Below are 17,522 nucleotides of genomic sequence, written 5' to 3'. Positions count from 1 at the left end.
ATGTCAGAATACCAGTCGTTTGCAGAGGATGAACTTAAATACATAGCAAAGCGTACTAATGCGAGGTCCTTTGGAGAAGGGGGAAGACCTGGTAAAGAGCTAGCAACTAGAATTTGTGAAGGTCGTGCTTCACAGACGGTCCTGCAGATCAGAGATGATACTGGGTGTGCGGACTGATGCACAGAGGATACTGCAGGAATTCGTGAAAACATATGGTGCGTTGTACAAATCTCAGCCCACTGCCTCATCCACAGAAGTTATGGAGTACCTAGCAGACATTGCCCTGGCGTAGCTCTCAGATGCGCAGAGAGAATATTTGTCACTGCCAATTGAGGAGGTAAGAGGTTATCAAGTCACTCCCTAATGGTAAGGCCCCGGGCCCAGATGGGTTTACGTGTGAATTTTATAAAGCCTTTGCAGACCCAATAGCTCCTCACTTAGTGGCCATGTACGGTGATGCATATGAGAAGATGCTGATCCCTCCCTCTTTGAGAGAAGCTGTGCTAATCGCCCTTCTTAAACCAACTAAAAACCCTGAGTGCTGCGATTCCTACCGGACATTATCATTACTTAATGTGGACTCAAAATTCTAGCAAAACTGCTAGCAACCAGGTTACAGCCCCTTATGACTAACTTGATACTTCCTGATCAATCAGGATTCAGTGCGCAAGGTCAACAGCGCACAACACCAGAACACTCTTCGCGCTGTCCCATTACTTAATCCCAAATACCAGAGCAGCTGCAGTTATGTTGGATGTGGCCAAAGCATTTGATTCTATAGAATGGTCGTATCTCACAGCGGTTCTGCAGAGGAAGGGTTTCCCCCTTATATTTCTGCACTGGGTGCAACTGTTGTACACCAAACCAATAGCACGTGTAAGAATCAATAACTACATTTCTGATGAAATGTCTATAGAAAGGGGGACACAGCAGGGATGCCCGCTGTCTCCATTATTATTCGCCATAGCGCTGGAGCCATTGGCTTGTACAATTAGGCAGGGACATCCTTATTTCACTCTACAATTCCCACAGCAGCCATTACATATCTCCTTGTACGCGGATGATAAGATGCTCTATGTGCGGGACCCTGAACAACATTTGGCCCCTTTATTACGGGAATATATTAAATTTGCGAGGCATTCAGTTCTCCAAATCAATTGGGCTAAATCGCTGATTAAAGCCCTTACTGACACCACACAGCCTCACGCTACAGAATTCCCCTTAGAATGGCAATCGGATCCTGTGAAATATCTTGGCGTTTGGTACCACCATGATCCTGAAGTTGTCATTCGCACAAATTACGGTAGGGCGATCAATACGTTGGAAGAAAAAGATGATTGTTGGATTCAACTGCCTTTATCGTAAGTTGATAGACTAACTATAGTTAAAATTGTTATCTTAGCAAGATTTCTCTATCTTTTTAATAATATACCTGTTCCACCTCCAACAGAAGTCTTTCGTAGATTGTCATCGTGAGTGACCAGACTAATCTGGGCGGGTAAACAGGGCCGCATAGAATTGCGAGATTTAACATTACCCTACTCTAAGGGAGGTTTCAAGGTGCCCGATTTCCTACTTTACTATTTATGTGCACAGGCGCAATATGCGCACTACTGGTACCACCAGATCCCCTATCTTACACATGTGGCTATAGAGAAAGGGGATGCTGTACCTATCCCACTAACAGCGGTTATTACTCATCGTAGGCCGCCCTTACATAATAAAGACATTAACACTATTGATGCGACCAACGCTGCCTGGTGCAAGATGGGTAGGTTAGCACATAAATTGCCATTGTATGCCCCTGCCCTGCCACTGCACTCTCATCCGGAGTTATCGGTAACACACGAAGAGGTAGGCATGGGACTGTTACAGAAGGTGGGCTTCGACACAATGGGAGACATCTATCGTAACGGCACATTTAAAATGCTGCTTGACCGTACTTATATCAGCAATCAAACTCTATTGTTTCGTTTTACATATCATAGGCTTCAAGGGGCGATTAAGAAGTTATATCTCACCTACCCTGTAGGGCAACCGCAATTGAAGGCGTTACAAATGTTAATAACGGCTCCCAGTAACACACATTTGGTGTCTAGGCTATACAATACTTTGCAGGAAGAGATTGCAGACACGGCCCATAGAGCGTTTACAAAATGAAATGAAGTGCTAGATGACCCGCTCACAGAGGAAGAGTGGTCGATAACGTGCTCCATTACGGACATGCTTAAGCCTAATGGCAATTTGAAAATACTGCACTTTAAATACTTGTATCAAACCTATTATACACCAGCTAGACTTTATAGATATGGTGTACGTGCGGATGCAAAATGTAAATGTAGCAGGGCTGAACCAGCAGACTTCCTGCCTCTTGCATGGCTTTGTCTGGCTGTGTAGGTCTTTTGGGAACAGGTCACGCAGATACTGGGCAAAATGGTGGGTACTGATGTTGTCTGCTCTAGTCGTACATGTTTACTAGGACTACTCCGAAATGTTAGGGCTGCTAAACGAAAATTCTGTATGATTGCTTAGCTCATCGCCAAGCGTAGAATTTCATTGTGTAGGGACAGTAGAGAATCACCTAAAGTCAAACAGTGGCTTCGAGATATGGTATATTGTCAGGATGCACTGCAAACCTACAAAGCAGAACTGCCTGCTGGGTCAAGACCGAGGAACTATTGGAAATATTTGATTGAATATCTACGCACGAACCAGGTTGATTAACAATATATGAAAAATGCCCCCCCCCCCCCCTTTTTGTTATGTGGTAAAGTCAACATGAGGTAGCATCGCACAATTATTGTATCTGGATGAAGGATGTTGTAGTACAATGGTCTGTATGTTGTCTATATGTTGGACATGCTATGTCTTTCAAATGTTAATATAAAGACAATAAAAAAAATATGATGAATGTGTGGCTGGTCACGATGGTAAGTTGGTAGAAAATAGAAGGATTGGTATAAGTTGATTCTGTTCACATAGGATATGGGTGTGTGGGTGTATGAAGATGGATGTTTGATGGTGGGTACGTGGCCAACTGATGGAAAGTGTTTTGGCATATGAAGATGGCTGTGAGTGTGTAAGATAGTATGTGCACAATGAGTGCACCATGGTAAGTGTCTGGATGTATACGTGATTGATAAAGTGTTTGATGGCGGCTGTGTGGGAGTATGGATAGTGGGTGTGTGGGCAAATTATGGCAGCTGCACCACTGTATGTGTGGGTACATGAAGTTGGTGTGTGGCCCAAGGATGGTTGCTGTGTGGCATTCTGATTGCAGGTTTGTGGACATATGATGGTGGGAGTATGCCAGTGTGTAAGGCCATGTGATGAGGATGTGCTGGCAAATGATAGCAGTTGTATTAATATATGAGATGGGTGTGTTACCCTATGATGACAGACTCAGTGGGGGCAGGGGGGAGTCAACATCTTATGGTGGAGAGGGGCTGTACATTGGTAGGTGTGGGACTACCTGATATAGCTGTGTGCGTATTTGATGGGGTCATCTGGGTGTGTGATGTTGTCACTGAAGTATAATGATGGCTGTGTGGTTATATGTCGTTGATTCTGTGGTTATATACAGTAGGAGGGGTGCGGCTGTAAAATGTTGGGTGTTTTGCCATACAATGTTGGCTATGTGGGCATATAATGGTAGGTAGGGAGGTATATTCATCCATGTCCCTCTGTCACTTTGTTCCTACCCCTTGGTCTGTCGCTCACTATGTCTTTTGTTCCTCTGTTCATCAGGTCCTGTCCTGCTATCTTTATCCCTCTGTTCTTGCCCCTGACTCTGTCCTTCTGCTCAACCATCTGTCCCAGTCCCTCTCCTTGTCCATGTGGTGGCTATGGTGTCACTGTTCGTAAAATTGCATGTTTAAATGAAAGAAAATGCTTTAAAACCTTGAATAAGAATGTGGCTACAGTGTCGCCTTGGAGAATATGAAAGCAGTGTTGTAGTAAAGATTCAATTTGGAAAACGAAAAAAGTTCTTGTTAAGATAAAATAAGTCTGGTATTCCAATATCAGGCTGAAGCTCTTAAAAATTAAATAAGTCTGTGGCTACAGTGTCTAAATGCCTCAATCCGGCACAGTAAAATATGTAGTCGCAGAAACTGCTTTAATACAAAGGTAAAATTGCAGGTTGAAAAGTAAGAAAATTCTTTTAAACATTAAATAAGACTGTGGCTACAGTGGCACCATGGAGGATATAAAAGCAAAGTTGTAGTAAAGACTGTATTTGGAAAACAAAGTGCTTTTACACATTGAATAAGTTAGCCGCTGCAGTATTACCCGGAAGCTTCTAAACAACAAGCATAGGCCGCGCAGCCGTAAGAGTAGAGCGGCCGCGAAAGTGAAAGTGAGCACGATCGTATGGCGGCTGCGAGCGTGCATGTAAGCTTGAGGCCACCAAAAGCTGCAGTGGCACTTTCAAAAGCCGCTTACTAAATGTCTCGCAGAGCAGCGTATGCACTGGCTCAGCGAGACCTAAAAAGCAAGATACCAAATTTATTTTGCAGTTCCTCTGCTGAACAAAATCTGACCAAACAGGCTTCATTTCTACAACAAAGAAGCAAATACTGTACCGTTCTTTCCTGCATAACTTCGATTGAATCCGTGTGTATGAATTTTGTTCAGGTCGGCTTGAGCTGTTCCATGAAAAAGTCGTTTCTCGTTATTTTGGCTGCCATTCTTTTCATCAATGCTCATTTTCTTGATCGTGTAATTTTTCCAAAGGTAAACATTCTGGACTCTCTCAATCTACAAAAAAGATTTACTTCGTTTTTTCCCAGGACATGAACATGAACTGAAGCAATTAATTGAATCAGTGAAATAAATGCGAAAACATTACTTTATTTCACACATTGCTGAAAATCTAATTTTACCTTCAGAATCCTACTCTGTGAATGTTATTCCTTGCCATTGCTCTGAAGAGCCCAATGACTTGACACTTCTAGGAAACTGTATAATGCTGTTCATGCAAAAAAAGCCTTAGGTGTGAGCGCGTCCATGTCAATAACCATTATCAATAATTTCTGAAGTACAGCATCAAGTCACTTTTAAAATACGGTTATGATAACATGTAGAAACATATTGCATGACATTTTTTTATCAATTGCTCAAAATCTATCCACCAGTGTGCTAACATTCCCAGATGCATTGTTTTGGCACAGTAGTCAGGCAACAAAATTCAATTCCATTTAATTCTTACCGTACCAAGTTACAGATCTTTCATTTGATTCCATCCTTTGCTCCTGGTAACAGATCCTAAAATTACAATCTTTATCATCCTACCTCATCCACTTGAAAACTTATATCTTGCACATCATTTTCTGTATGTCATAATTTCACCAGGAATATTTAACTTATGCGTGCTGAGCCAGGGCCAGCAGAACAGGAATAGCAGTTGGCAGAACTTTTTTTTTTTTTGGTCAGGGTCTTTGAAACAGAAACTGAAGCTTTTTGTTGGCTTGCAAATTACATATAAAATGTAATCATAGTGTCGGATATGTTAAACATAAACACCGACGCCTAACGCTGGCCCCAAGCTTGGCACCTGCACATGGAGCAACCGAGAAAGTAGGACAATCACAGATATCTTTGATGCAGAACATTTTGAGGTGTACGGATCAGGGGCTTAATGTTAGAGGATACTCAGGGGAGAACTGGAGAAAAGAGAATAAGGCAAACAACTTTGGAGAGGTATAGAGGCAGCAAGATGGCAGTACTTGAGTGAGGTTCCGCTGGCCAAAGGAAGGATCTTGTTAAGATCGGTGGATGGATGCACATTGGGCAAAAAGAAAGGAACACAAGATGATAGAATAATACCCTAATTGTACCGTCAGATGAGGGGGCCTGGCAGCTGTAGAAACCAAACAGAACCAGGCACTGCTGTCCAGCTGAGAGCCGCTGTGTTGGAGGTGTAGGTGAGTTGTGGCTTTGCTTTGATCTGATAGTGAGAAACCAACTGGGACCGCAGAGGGAGGATGAACCCCATGCCCTGGTGTGAGTAGCCCCCACTTAAGCTAAGGAGGTGAGGCCAACGTAGAATTCGACCAGTCCTCTGAAACTGGCTGAAGCCCAGAGGTGCAGCATGTGGTTCGCTGGACCATAAGCATGGGGAGGATGACGCAGGGGGCGCAACTGACCTTTAATTAAAGAACAAGCGAATCAATGCCAAAGCGGGGCAGGTGTACCCTACTTCTCCCAAATACAGAGCATCATAGGTAGCAATTGGGCAGCCCAAATTCACAAGCAAAGCGCTTGACAGTTGCAATGTAATCATTTTGGATGGTGGGGCAGGTGAAGAGTGCCCTGAATAGTTACTTCTCATAGTCACCAGCTACATAAGAAGCATACAACACCTGGAGGAAGGAGAGTGAACATAGTGGTACAATTCAGAAATACATGTAAGAAATAACCTACGCATCAATTTATGACAGAACACACAGTCGGTGTAGAGAATCATTGCCATCTCCCTCAATGCAAGCATAGCAGTGTGGTGCAGTCTGGTTTGTTCCTAGGGCGTGGCAGTACCAGCTGCGCTGCACAAAAGTGCCACAGTGGAGTTTGTGACACTAGGTGCCCTGTTGAGACAGAGGTTATTGACAGACTCTACTAACACGCTGTGATACATGCCAAATCCACTATGTGGGATGACAATCACAGAGCAAAGATGGAACATCAGCTAGAAATGCCAGGCCAGGGTTAAACAGCGTATGGTTTCAAAATCATAATGCATATATAGAAAGGGATTTTTGCATCCCCTCTCCATCCTAAAGCTGACAAAATGGGTATACACTATAAAAAGAAAGCAAGGATAATGTTCGAGATGAGACGTATGGGTGGGAAAGCCACATCCAAACAGCCAATTAAGAACACAACAGCCAAAACACAATCGGTGTGGATAAGGACCTAATCTTTACCTCCTATTGCTTGAAATTAAACAGTACCTGGAAAAAACAGTCTCCAAGATTGACAACCTTACAAATTGATTGGACCCCATGAAACAGCGGGTAGATAACCATAATGACCGTCTCGGGCAGCTGGGAAAACACATGTTTGATACAGAGAACACAAGTTGGAGAACGTTTTGTAAGTAATCATAGCCAAGAATCAAGAGCCCGAAGCAAGATCACGCATCAATTATCGGTTTATCACGGGAAACCCTGAATCAATGAACATGGGGAGAATGGAAGAGTATGTATTCAATTCAGCTTTCCTGATGTTATTCCAGCATGTTATGTTTCCGCAGGGTCTGCCTAGTGATTGCTTGACCAGTCCGAATTCTAGCCTTATCTGAGCCGGGGAGGTGTAATTTGGCAAGGAGAATATAATTCTATAAGCTTGGGAGACAGCTTTATCCAGCGTGATTGCATCCTGCCCTCTTAAAGCCTCACTTCATATGAGATTGTTGGGAGGAGTTTTGCTCTTACAACTTACCAGTAGTGGGGTAAATACAGGTCCAGCTACCTTTTTTTAAGTTTTTAAAAGCTGCAGCTAAAACCAAGCCTTTCTTTTTGATTGCCTCCTTCTGCGCAAGAAAGTTCCCTTTATTATCAATAATAACTCTGAGGTATTTGTATTCAACTGCATTTTTCAACTGCTCTTTACCAATGAACCAAGCCTGCGTTTGTGTTTTCTTGACGTTGTAACACATGGTTTTAGTTTTGCTGTAATTGATCTGCAGGCCATTGTTTGCGAATAGGTCATCATTGTGTCAAAGAGTCGGCGGACTCACTGGTACTATGTCATCGGCATTTAGGAAGCATGATATTAGTTTTGCCCCTAATTTCGGGGCATTAGGGTTACATGATTATAACGCTTCCGTCAGGTCTGCCGAGAAAAGGTTAAATAGGGTTGGTGCCAGAACACAGCCTTTAGTAGTTTGAATTTTCCGAGAAAGATGTGTGCCTGCTCTTATACTAATTTGAACCCGTGTCACTATGTAGCATTATCAACATGTGTAAGATATTCTGTGGTATACCCTAACCTGCTAACTTCTGCCACAATTTCTCTCGTTCTACACAGTCGAAGGCTGATTTAAAATCAATATTGCAGAAAAATAATGGAGATTTGGACGCGCGAGTGGCATCCATAAGTAAAGAACTTGCCAAGATGTTCGTGATCGTGCCGATGGATTTTATGAACCCAGTCAGGTTGTATGGAATTATGTTATTATTAGAAGACCATGATGTCAACTCTTCCAGAACAGTTCGGGCTAAGTATTTGGCATCAACATCCATTAATGTTATAAGCTGATAGTTTGCCGGAAGGGATCTATCCCCTCCTTTAAATATGGGAGATATGATCGACCCCTTCCAGGACGCAGGAATAATTTATGTGCTCCTTAATTTAGTGAATACTGGTGCCAGAGTTTCAGCCCAAAAGTCTGGCTTGTATTTAAAGACCGCAGGAGGTACACAATTTGGGCCCAGGGCTCCCTCTTTCCGTCCTTTCATTATCTGTTTTTTGATACTTTCTTTTTTTGAATCCGACAAGCCCTTATACCGCCTGTTTGATGGAATTACCTGAAGATTCAGCTGTGAATATTCTTCTGATGGATCATTAAAGTAGGTTGTTAAGTAGTTGACCCACGAAGCCTTTGTGATATGTGAATTTACTCCTCTATTTTTTTTTGAATATCTTTTATTGGTTTTCACTGTACTTGTACAATACATATCATAAAATCAATCAGAGAAATTCAACTTGACTTCCTGTACTCATGTCAATTTGCGTAGTTAAAAGCAGTAAGTCATCACAGGACATCAGTCAGGTATCACATTACATCAAGCTAGTACATCCTCAAGGGCGCTTCCTGTGTTAAAAGAAATCACATACCTCAAAAGCAATGTTTAAAGTGTACCTTAAGGAAGGCGGTGTGAGGGCCGGGGAAATACAACAAGGCCCGAGTCGTAATTCAAACGGTTAAAGAGGGTTCATGTGGTAAAAGTGACTTTAGAGAGGGCACAGCTATATGGTCTTAAGAACTGTATTTCTCGGGTGTCGCGAGCGCTTGACATAAGGGGCTGATTTTCTAGCCGTGCACCTCTTGTTGCTCTTAATGGAATAGACGGATACAGGGTGTGTCATCCCCGACAGTGTCATTGATGGATGCTGATATGTGTCATGTAAGGTTCGGAGAACATGTTATTCAAAACATCATATCAACTAACGCGCTTGTCATCAGGTACTCCACTGGCTTAGGCGAAAGCCGATTTAGGGCGCCATCGCTTTTTTAAAAAAACAGGAACTTTTCAATTTTAAATGTAAACCCTGTTATCTTTTTTCTTTTACCTGCTTTGGGCTAATCGCGCTTGCACCGTTACTACCGGCTCCACAGTCCTCGGTCCACCGCCAAGCATTTAGTTTGTTGTGGAGGGACAAGGGAGATTTCGGGCCCCGGAAGTGATTAACTACTTCCGGGCCCATCCGCCACGCAGACACTCCCACTGGGTCAGCCTTACCCCCACTGGCTACATAACAGGAGCCTGCAAGCTGCACGGTGGACACGCTTGTCATCAGGTACTCCACTGGCTTGGGCGAACGCCGATTTAGGGCGCCATCGCTTTAAAAAAAAAACAGGAACTTTTCAATTCTAAATGTAAACCCCGTTATCTTTTTTCTTTTACCTGCTTTGGGCTAATCGCGCTTGCACCGCTACTACCGGCTCCACAGTCCCCGGTCCACCGCCAAGCATTTGGTTTGTTGTGGAGGGACAAGGGAGGAGATTTCGGGCCCCGGAAGTGATTCACTACTTCCGAGCCCATCCGCCACCCAGACACTCCCATCTGACTCATCCATTGGCTGTTCTGCCACTACTAAACAGATGCTCTACAAGTCGCGCAGCGGGCGAGCCGAAGGCGCGCCAAAGGCAAGCCCGTCTGCGCCCGACAAGGGCCCCACCCCCTGCCTATTTTGCCCCTGCCTATTCTTCTGTAGAGCCCAAGACTCTCCAGGGCGCCAGGCCCATTGGTAGTGAACTTCGTAGCAGACTAGGCTCAACGGGGATTCTTTCCCTGCCCTCCGTGGCCCCTTCTAAAAATTTTCATGATTCATGTCCCCTCCCTATCCCTGCACTTTCGAATGCCTCTCAGACTCCCTCCACTGCTACCACCCGCCTTAAATTTGCTCCCACCAAACTTTCCATCTGGTATTTAAACACCCGCTCGTTACCTAGACACCAGGTTGAGATCTTCCATATGCTCAACACCCTCAGTCCCGATATCCTGTTTCTCTCAGAAACATGGCTTTCGTCTGAATCCATGCCAGATATTCTGGCTGCTCTCCCTGGCAATTACTATATTCTTCAGGCCAACCGGTCAGATGGGAAGATTGGGGGGGGGGGGGGGGGGAGTTGCTGCTATCATTACCCATCAACACTCTTTCACCTCTATTACAGTCCCCCTTTCCCCCTTGGCTGATATTCTCGTAGTTCCTTTGCATTCAAAACATTTCCCTTTGGCCTGTGTTCTCTGTTATCGCCCACCTAATCCCTCCTTAAATGTTGTTCAATTCTTTAGCTACCTGGTTGCAGAGCTGGTGATTAATCACGCCAGGCTCCTTATTATAGGTGACTTTAATTACTGGCCTCATGACCCCCTTGAGAGCCCTCACTCTAAGCAATTCACGGACCTACTTTCTGGGCTTAACTTCTTAGAACACATCAAAGTAGCCACTCACATTAAAGGACACATTTTGGACCAGGCCTGGAGTCTCAATCTGGATATCCTTGACCTTCGGGTATCCCCCTGTGCCTGGTCCGACCACTATCTTGTCTCCCTTTCCATCAGCCTCCCGACCACTACCGCCACACATATAGGAGCTCCCACCATGGTCAGAAACTGGAAACACGTAGATATCCCCTCCATTTGCACAAACCTCACTTCCACCCTTCCTACTTTTCCTGATCTCTTGGACCCCCATTACTCACCTCACTTGCAGGCTGAAGCTCTCTCCTCCTGGATGACCCAGGCAAGAGATAATGTTGCCCCCCTTAAGCCTTTAAAAACTAAGAGACCTCACGACGCACAACTTTGGTTTTCCAAGGATCTTAGGGATAGGAAGCTTGCTTTGTGCCAATTGGAGCGCAAGTGGAGGCTTCACTATTGCCCCCTTAAAAAATCCTTGTTTTTGAATGCCCTATATGAGTATAAAGAGGCTATTGTGAAGGCTAAAGCTGCATATTTTTCTGCAAAAATTCTTAGCTCCAGCTGCAAAACTATCTTTTCCATTGTGGACGAACTGGTCAAACCTGACCGTGTCACCATCAAATCCCCGCCCTCTCAATCCCTCTGTGACTCCCTTAACATCTATTTTATTGAAAAAATCAAACATTAAAATCAGTATTCCTACCACTGCTACCTTTTCATATCCCACCATGGCCCCCCCAAATACAGCCCATTATCTCACGTTTCCTACACTCACGGAAGACACTTTCTTTTCTCTCCTAGGGAAAGAAAAGTCAGGCTCCCCTCAGGATAGTTGTCCCTCCCATATTAGTCGTGAACTCTACTGTAACATCCCCATATCCCCTCTCTTCTTGTTAAACAACTCCCTTTCCTCAGGGATAGTTCCCCTCCCATTCAAAACAGCTGTGGTCTCGCCCATCCTGAAAAAACCTGGGGCTGACCCAGCTGTTCTCTCAAACTTTCGCCCAATTTCCCTCCTCCCCTATCTGGGGAAAGTTTTGGAAGCTTATGTGGTTAACTGCCTGAGCACTTTTATTGAATCTACCCACTTCCTTGACCCCCATCAGGCCGGCTTTAGGCCCCAGCACTCCACTGAATCTATCGCCTTGGCCGTTCATGAGGAGTTAAGAAAGGGGGCTGACCAGAACATCTCCCAAGCTTTGGTGCTCCTGGATTTGTCGGCGGCGTTCGACACTGTAGACCATAACATCCTACTAGAACGTGTCGAGCACGCCGGCATCCGGGGGCTGCCACTGAAGTGGATTACCTCCTTTCTTCAGGATCGCACTCAGGCAGTGTCTCTTCCTCCTTTTTCCTCTGCGGGAAAACATCTCGCCTGTAGAGTCCCGCAGGGGTCCTCACTTTCACCACTCCTTTTCAATCTCTATATTCGCCAACTCATCTCAGAGCTTAAACACAAATCTGTCACTATTTTCAACTACGCGGACGACCTCCAGCTTATCTTCAGTATTGACCCTTCCCCTTCCTCCGTACAAAGTGTCCATTCTGTTATGATCTTCATTAGCTCCTGGATGAACTTGAATCATCTCAAACTCAATCCTGATAAAACGGAGCTAGTTCTTACCGGTCCCCTTGGTAACCCCTGGAACTCTACCTTTTGGCCACCCTCACTTGGTCCCCCTCCTTCCCCTGTTGACTCTGTTAAGAGCCTTGGTATCACCATATGTAAGGACCTCTCTATGAGGGCACAAATTAATTCAGTTATATCCACCTGTTTTTACCACTTACGTCGTATCCGCAAAATCAGCAGACTCCTCTCTCACGAGGCTCTTGTACAGGCCATCCTGGGACTCGTGATTTCACGCATTGATTATGCGAATGCCCTATACCTGGGCATACCAGCATATCAATCTAAACGCCTCCAGCTTATTCAGAACCAGGCAGCCAGGTTGGCCTATGGTCTGCCAAAATCTACCCACACCAAGCCCCTTTTAAAGAATCTTCATTGGCTCCCAGTTGCCCAGCGTAGCCTCTTCAAACTCGGCTGCCTGATCCACAAAGCTCTTTCCTCCCAGGGACCTTCTTTTATTTCTTCCCTCTTGCACCGTTATGTTCCCCAGCGTGATCTTCGCTCTTCTAGTCACAATCTTCTCACCCCCGGTCTCTTCAAGCGTAAAAAACATGGTGGTTTGCGATTTTCCACTCAGGCTCCTCTTTTTTGGAACTCCCTTCCCCCTGCACTCCGCCTCCTCCCATCCTATGTTCAGTTTAGAAAATCTTTGAAAACCTGGCTTTTTAGGTTTCGCCCTGGGCGTTGGCAACTGCATAGCAGTTGCCCAACCCACGGCGAAACCTCATGATTCTACATATGTACTTTGGTTCAGCCTCTGTCTACCATTGGCTAGCTCCATAAATGGAGGCTAGCCATTGGGAGACAGAGGCTGCCAATCATGCTTTCTCCAGAAAACGCGATTCGGGGGCGTTTCTGGGACTTTTTTTAAGTCCAGCCCCTTTGTCCCGGGCCGCGCTGTCATTGGCTGCCGGCCCGGGACACCCCCGTGACGTCATCCCCGGGCCACGCTGTGATTGGCTGGCCGGCCCGGGACACCCCCCTGACGTCATTCCCGGGCCGCGCTGTGATTGGCTGCCGGCCCGGGACCTGACTTGTTTCGGTTCCCGATTATATCTTTAGCCACACTTAGGCTCTTGTACACCTGCGGCCTCCTGTTGAATTAACACTGGAGCACAGATCTCGATCACCCTTCCAAGTACAGACTCAGCTGAGTCCGTGTTGCGCTTGGAACTTTAGCAGACCTCGCAATCGCTGTTATTCAATCCAATCTGGTAGACTGGTCTCCTGGTCAATAACGTATTTGTTGAATTACTCTGTACAGGGAACGGGTATTCTGCTTGGTTTAATTCGAGTCACCATAGTGCCTTCTAAAGCAGAATGGCTTGTTTGTTTCTGCTTGGTTTAATTCTAGTCATTTTAGTGCCTTCTAAAGCAGAATGGCTTGTTTGTTTCAGCCACCGCATCTGCAACCAAGTTGTACTCGTCTTGCGGATCGGCCTGCTTCCTCGCATCAAGTACGTGATACGGCGCCCCCCTGAGCCCTGACCCTTACCACAAGCCGCCATCACGCGATTGTTGGCACGCCAGCTACAAGCCTCCAAGTAAACATTGTGCTGCCTAATATTCAAAGCAGAGTGATTGTAGAAACGTAATTTGTAAGCGGCTCGTTTTAAGTGGCACTGTGGTGCTTTTTTTTAACTGAAACATAGGGCGGTCTTTGGTAACTGTTCTCGGTGCCCAAGAACCTCTGGTGTTATTGCATTGTACATTTCATAACCGGTGCTGAAGGCAGGCTAACTTACTCCATCCAGAAGGCTGTACACAGCAGAGGGTTTGAAACTCTGATATTGCATGCCATAGTATTTACACTACATAGGTACAATTTCCTGGCGGAGCTCTCTGGCTTTCAAAAAGAAGACATTTTTAAATGCACATTTTGGAAAGGAGGATAATTTAATTATCACATATTCCTAAACAAAAAATGTTCTGCTTATATGATAAAGCGCTGTAATTCCGATTACAAGTATGTGTACAGCTTCTTTTATAAAGGTTTGGTAGTCTTGATCTGGTTTCATTAACTCCCTAGTTTCAATTGTATTGCTGTGGACTATGTTTACAATGTTCTGTCAATACAACAAGGTGTCGCACAGGATAGAACGATATATGAACCTTGATCTCTGCCATGTGCCTTAATTCCTAATCCTTTTTTGCGGGCTAAAGGAGGCAAATTAATGGTTGTGAGACCCACTGAGAATCTGAGAAATGGTGCCAATAATTAATTATCCGATAACTCGCCATTTGAATCTAACCGAGATCTAACCTTTATCAGAAGATTATTTTTTTTCTATCAGGCTCCCAGTAGCTAGTTCCCCAAACTAGGGTTTAAGCAGCACTAGTGATCCAGTACTCTGTGGTTAGGGGAACAGGACACTTGTCACGCTAAACCAGCACCTATGCCTATTGGTCTCAGATTCAATGCTCAGTACAGTGGGGGTTAGGAAGGGCAATTTGTTCTCTACTCTTAAGACCTTGGTTCAGGAGGAGGATCCTGTTAGTCCTTCTCAGACTGGAAAGTCACTGTTAAGCTTTTCCCCCAAAGTTTTACATTGTATAGGGTTGCAATAGGACAGAGCAAAGTCGGCAAAGTTGTAATCCTGTTTTTCTGGCCAGTGTGGCTGCATAGTCATAAGGCTATCCCAGTGCAAATTTCAGTTCGTTAGTCCTCATTTGTGTGCTCGTTGAGGGCTTGCTCGCCTCCCTATAGGGCTGTACAATGTGTTCCTCTTTCATTTGAAAGGTCTCAAACAACAATATATCTTCCAGACCTCTAGGACTGGCCCTGGTGTTTAAGGTAAGATAAAATGTGCGGAGTCCTGCTTTTCACCAGCATGTGAGCTAGCACTTAGAGCACCTTCTTGAGCCTAGAGAAAATATATGTTAAAAGTGCAAGGGAACAGTATTCATCCTCTGTTTGTGGCACTGACATGAAACCAGGGCCTCCCAAAAGCTAAGCTTCCAACCTAATTCTAGTGTAGGAGGGGCGTGTAGCAACTGGACAAATTGTTAATTAGCTTTTATTCCAAGGACATTATGATCCCTGTGTAAATTTGTGTTTGCTTTACAACTCAAACGGCAAAGGGGGAATGCATTTTGTACTGGTGCTTTTCATATGCTGGGAGGAATTGAATGTAATCTGTCCTCTTATACACCCATGTACAGGCTTTAAGGGGCTGGTACCCTGGTATAGCATCAGTAATGTTATTAATCTTTAAAGAAGAAAAAGAAAATGTGTAGCCAGGACTGCCAGTTTAGGCAACATTACCCGTGCACTCAACAGGACAACATTCCCTACTCTGTCTCCTCTGTGTATATATGTGACTGCTCCAGTGTGTGTGTGTGTGTGTGTGACTGCTCCAGTGTGTGTGTGTGTGTGTGACTGCGCCAGTGTGTGTGTGTGTGACTGCTCCAGTGTGTGTGTGTGTGTGTGTGTGACTGCTCCAGTGTGTGTGTGTGTGTGTGTGTGACTGCTCCAGTGTGTGTGTGTGTGCGACTGCTCCAGTGTGTGTGTGTGTGTGTGTGTGTGGGGGGGGCTCTGGGTGTGGCTGGCTCTGGGTGTGTGGGTCTGGGTGTGTGTGTGGTAGTAATTGCTGTCTGCTGAGCTTGTCCGTAGGGTACAATAGTTCTCACATTTGCGAGATATTAAGCTATTGGCAATGTAAATGACAATGCCATTTATTTATCTGTTTTCAAAACCAACACATAAATACAAATTTTGTCATTAAAAATGCCAATAGCTCTAACTTCTCCAAAGGCGAAACCGTTGCAATGTAAATGCTTGTTTTATTAGCCTACAACTAGCCCACTCGATCTGTACTGGTTAGCCCTCCCACCCCAGCGTTACTTAATTTGGAATGAGCAATGTGTTAAAATATAGTCAGGGATTCAAATGTATAGTCCAACCACAAACTAGTATTATTAGAATGAAATGTAGCATTAGGAGGGTTGTCTGTTTGAAACCTACCGTTTAGGGCCCTAAGAGATAGATGTTCAAATTCATCCAGAAGTTGGTGACCCATTTTCGTCCATTTCGGTAGTGTGTAGCTGCCCTGGTCCGGTATTACCCTAAGTGCAGATTGGGAAATTAATGGATCACTCGCCGAAGAGCCCAGTAAGTATAGATTGAAATCCCTGATATTATAAAGTGGGTCGTACGCTCAATCTCCAACAATCTCGATAGTTTGTGCTCTAACATTTTACTACTGTTAAGTTTGTTTTTAGGGTGAATGTAAGCATTGATCAAAATAACTTCTGTCACTACATCTTTGATGTTTATAGTACATTTGGTCGCATTCATTCCCGTGGCCTTAATGTCTGGAATTGTTCCTGAGACTCCACTAGCTATGGTGATAAATGTAGCCAGCCCACCTGAGGGATGCCCATGTTTTTCGTATTTTATAGCTGGTGTGAAGAAACCTATATATCCTTGTATAAAACAGGTTTCACTAACCACATTTCCTGGAGGAAAATGATATTGAAGGACGCTAGATAAGTATGCAATTCTGGATCAGCTCATTTGGAGTTTAGGCAATTTGTTTTCTAGGAGCACATATACGCAGCGGTCTGGTGTTGAGTTTTTTTTGGTTCATTCGAGCTGGATTTTGTCATGGTGAAATAGGAGTGAGTATTACTGTCCCAAATATATCTCTAATGCCTTTCTTGCGGCTTTTCCGGGGCAGCCCGTTCTAAGACTTCGTGGAATTTATTTGAAAAACACAGTGTCTGTGGAGCCCTTTCCTCCCTTTAGTACTTAGATGGTTTCTTGATTCTGCATATCTGTTAACCCTTTTTGTCCTTGTGGTAGCAGGGGCGGAGGGTATCCTAACTTTTGTCCATGGATAACCTTTATTCCCCATTGTTTTAGTGCTGGACCTTCCGGAAGGATTCTTTTTGCAATTTCACTTGAAGACCACGTGGCCTTAGTTACTTCTCCCCCAGGTGATGCATCGGAGTTATCAAATAGTATTACGGCCAGGTCTTTAGTTGTAATATTGCTTAGATTTGGAATAGCTGCCAACAGTCTTAGAATATTTCCCCTGTTAAGGACATCGTGTCTGCCTCTAGATACGTATTCTGGGATCAGTATTAGAATTGAGGTGTTGATCAAATCGATTTTTGCTTCAGTCCGAAAAGCTTTCTAAGTTGGAACTTGTTTTGACGTGGTCTAGTACCTTGGGAATATTTTCTCAAGCTAGGTACTGTAACGTTCGTAGAGTATCCGACTTATATCATGGGTTGAACAC

At 44.6% G+C, this 17,522-nt stretch overlaps 1 protein-coding gene across 1 annotated transcript in view; it reads right to left on the bottom strand.

Moving 5' to 3' along the window:
• The window catches only part of LOC144823688 (protein mono-ADP-ribosyltransferase PARP14-like), a 924,605-nt gene that overhangs the window by 145,365 nt on the left and 761,718 nt on the right, over positions 1-17,522 (bottom strand). The window contains exon 17 of the mRNA XM_078682423.1: positions 4,584-4,758. Coding sequence (XP_078538549.1) covers positions 4,584-4,758 — 175 coding nt within the window. The remainder of the gene's footprint in view (positions 1-4,583; positions 4,759-17,522) is intronic.

This window comes from Lissotriton helveticus, chromosome 3_1 (genome assembly GCF_964261635.1).
Source record: "Lissotriton helveticus chromosome 3_1, aLisHel1.1, whole genome shotgun sequence".
Classification (NCBI taxonomy): domain Eukaryota; kingdom Metazoa; phylum Chordata; class Amphibia; order Caudata; family Salamandridae; genus Lissotriton; species Lissotriton helveticus.
This window is presented reverse-complemented; position numbering and strand designations above follow the sequence as displayed.